This window comes from Nothoprocta perdicaria, unplaced genomic scaffold (genome assembly GCF_003342845.1).
Source record: "Nothoprocta perdicaria isolate Ctin4 unplaced genomic scaffold, notPer1 scaffold_351, whole genome shotgun sequence".
NCBI classification, from domain to species: domain Eukaryota; kingdom Metazoa; phylum Chordata; class Aves; order Tinamiformes; family Tinamidae; genus Nothoprocta; species Nothoprocta perdicaria.
In genome coordinates, this window is record NW_020455590.1 from 156,293 (window position 1) to 161,781 (window position 5,489).

At 41.5% G+C, this 5,489-nt stretch overlaps 1 protein-coding gene across 1 annotated transcript in view; it reads left to right on the top strand.

Moving 5' to 3' along the window:
* The window catches only part of SEC61B (Sec61 translocon beta subunit), a 5,664-nt gene extending 634 nt beyond the window's left edge, over positions 1–5,030 (top strand). Inside the window, exons 2-4 of the mRNA XM_026044162.1 lie at positions 125–222; positions 353–454; positions 4,703–5,030. Coding sequence (XP_025899947.1) covers positions 125–222; positions 353–454; positions 4,703–4,790 — 288 coding nt within the window. The 3' untranslated portion in view covers positions 4,791–5,030. The remainder of the gene's footprint in view (positions 1–124; positions 223–352; positions 455–4,702) is intronic.
* The last annotated feature ends 459 nt before the right edge of the window (positions 5,031–5,489 follow it).

Sequence of the window (5,489 nt, forward strand, 5' to 3'; positions counted from 1 at the left end):
GCGCCGCGCCATGGTGCGTCCCGCCCGCCCGGCTCGGCTCGGCCCGCGCTGCCGGCGGCGGGCCCGCGCCTGACGCCTCTCCGCGCCCCTCTCTCCCCCGCTGTTTCCCCGTGTCTCTCCGCAGCCCGGGCCCAACCCCAGCGCCACGAGCGTCGGCGCCTCCGGCCGCTCCCCCAGCAAGGCCGTGGCTCCCCGCGCCGCCGGCTCCACCGTGCGCCAGAGGTAGGAGGGAGGGCGGGCGGGAGGGCGGCGCGGGGCTCCGCGGGCCTGGGGCGCCCCCGGCGCGGCGGCGCGGGCCGCTCGCGGCTCCCTAACGGCCTCGGGCCTCTGCTTCGCCCTGTCGCGCGCGCAGGAAGAACGCGAGCTGCGGCACGAGGAGCGCCGGGCGCGCCACGTCCACCGGCACGGGCGGCATGTGGCGCTTCTACACCGAGGACTCGCCGGGCCTCAAAGTGTAAGTCGGGGGGTCTGGGCGGCCGCAGGCGCGGGCAGCCGCTGTGCCTGTCTGCCCGTGAGCCGGTTGGTCTTTAAACGTTCGCGCTTTGCTGCAGGTGGGGGGACGCGTGTTGAACTGGTGGCCGCGTAAGCTTTGGGAGGAAGCCTAGTACTTAACGGGTAAACCTGGAGGGGCTAGCATTGAGCTTCAGGCTGTGGTTGCCTAAAAGAGAAAAGGTTTTGTTAAAAGAGAAAAGGTTTTCGGTCTGTGGTTACGTAGGTGGGCTTTGGGCGGTCCCTAAAGACTCTGAGCAGCCCCTTTGAAGTTGGGACAGGTTGTCACAGTGCACTTAGGCCCAGGTTTGCAGTTGGGATAAAAGTTGTTAATTGGCTTTCTGCTTTTAGCATGGCACACAGATTCCAGCCATTCATTTTTTCATTTGGAAAACAGTACAATTGATACACTCTGTGCTTACAGATTTTCTTTTTTTCAGACTGTGGGTGAAGATAAGCAGGATATTGCAATGCTATTCAATTCCCAACTCAGCATAAGAATTAAACGGGGTCATCTCTGTTACTATATGACTAACCTTCCCAGATGGTGGTCAAATGACTGATGTTAGTGTCCCCTAAACTGTAAAGACAGCCTGACCTTTTACTTCTTAACCAGATTCAGTCTTTCAGTTTGTTGTTCAAACTGGCCTAACCAGCCTAGCACTTGAGTATAGGGGGACAAGGGCCATTTCAGTTGACATGACTATGTGCTAAATCACAGTTTTCACACACATTTTTTGTAGAGGGAAGGTGTGTACTTCACAGCCTCTTAATTTTTGTTACTGGGCTCAGTAGGCTCAGGAGACCCAGATAATTCCCCTGTTGCTTCTCTTCTTATAGAATCTCTCAGTGCTTTGTTCTGGAGCAGACATACATTGAAATACAACAATAGAAAAGACATTGCAGCTGGCTGCACAGGAAAATATTTGAGACAGTTTATGATGCTATAGGTAGTGACTGTATCACAAATGGTAACTTCTGTGATGTGTTCAGTATTTCCATGTGCGCTTGACTTAAAAAGACAAAGCAACACAAAAGAAAGAAAGCAAAACAACAAACACAAGAGAAACAAATCACCAGAACAAGAACAAAAAAAGCCCTATCCTCTCTCCCAATAAAACATGTCCTTCCCGCCAAAACAAACAAACAAAAACTTACTATAACTTGTCAAATGATTACTTTTTTTATTGTCAATCTTGTTTTCCCCATTCTGAATACAAGGAGCATGCAAGGCAAAGGCTAAAAGAACACCACTAATGCTTTAGATGGTGTCTGTGCAGATAGGCAAGCCTTTTGTGTACCATGAAGTCTACTAAAGCTTAGGTAAAAATGAATAAAAACGAACTGAGAGAAGCCTGCTACCCTTACCCCCTTCAACAGAGCTGTGCTTAAAAGCAGTCAAAATGCCAACACCAACTTCTCCAGTAAGTCTCCTGGACAGATCTCCCTCTTACTGCTTTATACCCGTATTATACATTGCTCTAAACCTCAATACCAGCAAGTTGGTAGATTTTCTTTCCTCTCCTAACTGTGCTGCAGCCCAGGGGTTCTCACAGTCAGCCTTGAGGGTGCTTTTATGGTCAGGCTGTTAGCAGAAGGAGCAGATTTGTAGAACTCAGTTGGTTTTACAGCCCAGCTGCAGAGGAATTGCAACGTGTTGTGAACCATGGCTTTGAAATAACTTCCTTCCTTGTAGCTTTATGATTGCTGTATCACATCTATCCAGTAAGCTCTAAAATGAAAATGGGTTATAGATGGATTGTCATTGCCTCAGAGGCTTCAGCTGAAGCTCCTTTTAGAAAGGGTGGTGACCTACATCAGTGAAATTAATTTTTGAATTTAGTTTCTTGTGCCACTTATAATATGTACTCCTAGCATTATTAGGAATCTGAAAAAATCATTTTTTTGATATCAAAAAAAATCTTTTTTGATAAAAACAACTAAGGAAGGGTTATCTTGTATTAGCTGTGATTGGGGCGATTCTGCTGTAGAGTAAAAGTTGTGTATTGTGCATAATTGTACCTCTGATGCTTCAGGCTTTTTTACTGAGTATTCTTAATCAGAAATAATAAAAATCACATTGAATAGGCAAGTTTGTTTTGCCTCAGGAAAATGCCTTTGTAGTAGTGGATACTGCAAAATGCAAAAGGGAGCTGTGTGGGATGTGGTTGAAGGTGGGATATGATATTTTTCTGTTTGAACTTAGTATTTTGTCCTTTAGCAGGGCTAAAACCAAAATGGTGTCCTAAAACTTGCCACTGTTTCTGTGTCATTTGGTTCCTTTGGTTTCTCTATCTTGTTTTGAGCTTTCCTGCTTAAGGAGCAATAGGTGATGTTTCCATGGAATCATGATAGACAATCAAATTGGACTTGTGGTACTGGTATGCAGCCTTCAGCCCGATGCTTCTGAGAACACACAGCACAATTTTTGATGTTTATTGAATTTTACATAAAAATATACATATATATTTTTAAGCAGACATTTAAGGTTGAAAAGACTGAGGTGTATGAGGAGAATTCCAATGTTCTAACTGGTTTTCTCTGGAACTGAAATAGACATGATACCTGAATTGAAAACTTCTGTACTTCTGTAGTAGAACTAATGTAAGCTGCATGCGAAAGATGCTGTTTATTTTTGTTTACATTGTTCCAGTTAGTAGTGCTCCTCTTTAGCAAATAGATGTCTATTGCTGTGTAGTACCATAAAAGCTATAGGTGACAAATCACTTATGTATTACTACCATTAAAGGCACAAATGAATTAGGCAGTAATTTAGATAAAACTTTTAAGGGTGTTGTGCGTTGCTTATGATTTTAAGAATTATTATAAGCTTGTTTCTGTACTTATGATATGCAGTATGATATTGCTTATTGCTTATGATGTTGCTTATGATTTATATTTCTCATAGAGCATAATCTTCACAGATGAAATACTAGCTGTTGAAGAGCAGGTTCTGTTTCTTAGTGAAAGCTTTCTCCCTTACAGGGAGAATTACACTATGCAAGTCTGGTTCTTGTTGCACTTGTGTAAACACTGCATGGTGTCAACTTGTATTTTGTCCTTAATTCGCTTATTCAATGCTTTACATCTAATCAGGGTTCTTTGTATGCAGATCAGCCTAAGTAGGGTGTATAATCTTTGAGTTTGAGAGCTGCTTGTGGAAAATGGTAATTACGAACATTTGAAATGTGTGCATCCAGATCTCATAAAAAAGTAAATTATTTCAGTCTTTATTTTATTAAGTTACTTTCAAGTAACATTACCCACCTTGTACACTGAAACTTGGAGTAATCTGCAAAGGTTGTTAGTTCTTAAAGGCTAGATAACTGCATTTTTACAGTGTTTCTTCTAATATCATGCTGAACATCAGATACTAGGTGGTATGTAGCAATATTGAGTAGTGTAATTAAAAGGCATTTGTAGTGTCAGGATGGCATGGAACAGCTGGTTAGGTCTATTAGCATGGACATGCGTAAAGTTGCGAAGGGGGGAAAAAAGATTAAAAATCTGTTGGAATTGTACGTCTTAATGATTTTATAGCAGACTTAACATTGATATACGGCCCATCTTTAAAAAAAAAAAAAAAAAAGAAAACCCCAAATATAACAGCAGCTTCCACGCCCACCCACATCTACCTTGACTCCACTGCCACAGTGTTTAAAGGAAATAAAAACTTTGAGAGACACCTACCAGATTATGTGAACTTCATGCCAAAATTTGGCTAGCCGCTAGAGGACTCTGTTGTCTCTTATATCTGTGTCTATTCAGGGGGATATCTGATTAGTAAATGGAGACATTAGCAAATGTCTCCATTTACTTACTAAATGTCTACATTTACTTACTAATTTACAATAAGTAAATGTCTCCATTTACTAATCAGGTATAAGTTCTAAAAATCTGGAGATGCATTTAATGACAATAAGCAAGAGTGAAATGTTAATTACATTTAAGTAGTTGTTGTTGTGCTTACAGTCATGTAGTGGTTAGGATATTTAACCTATTTTAAAAATGCAGGGGCAGCAGCAGTGTTTGGTTTGGATGACTGTCTCATACCTGTGTATTATGGTGCTCCTATGGGAATGTAGTAAGAGCTTTCTCATACAATTGCATATGAACTGACGAGCTCATTTGGCTGATACTGGCCTTTGGACAAGGCAGATGTTGTTGTTGATGTTACTTTTTATGTTAATACATTTTCTTTCTTTATTTTTAGTGGTCCTGTTCCAGTTTTGGTCATGAGTCTTCTTTTTATTGCTTCTGTGTTTATGCTGCACATCTGGGGTAAATACACTCGTTCATAAACTCAGTTGCGAACTTAAATCATGCATCTTGGACCAAAAATATTATGGATCCTGGTTGTTCTTGGAGAAAGATTGGGAGAGCTTCCTATCAGCTATTGAAGTCCTATCAACTTTGACTCAAATACTAAATGAACTTTTCAGTTCTTTGGGCAGGTTTAAAGTCTGTTATGAGTCATTGTGTGTTTGTCTCTGTACTTAGAATACAGGTAATGCAATAAAATTTGTGTATGGAAATGGAAAGTCTCAACTTTATTCTTGCAGCAACTAAAGTATTATAACTATGGTTTTCACATGTAACCATGTTTTTGATTAAATACAATTTGAAATTTAAAACATTCTTCTATATTGAACATTGATGTGCGATTTTATTCCAGCCTCTAAATACACAAGGAAAGACAAAAGTGTGGGAGCAGAATATGAGCATTAACTTACTCAATGTACCAATGCAAGAGCCATGTTTTAAAAGCAGTGAGAATTCCAGTACCTGAAAGTAGTAGCAAATTACAAAAAGACTGTTGAGGTTGAGATTAATACATTGTGTATCAAGGGAATAAGCATCCTATAGTGACTTAGTATGATGCATAGTGAGGGGAAGTGAGTGCTTGCCACAAGGGAAAATAAAGAGGAAGATCAGGTCGCTTGAGATGGCAGAGGTAAGGAGTCCGTGTTTAAATTCCGTGCCTAGCAAGAAGAGAAATC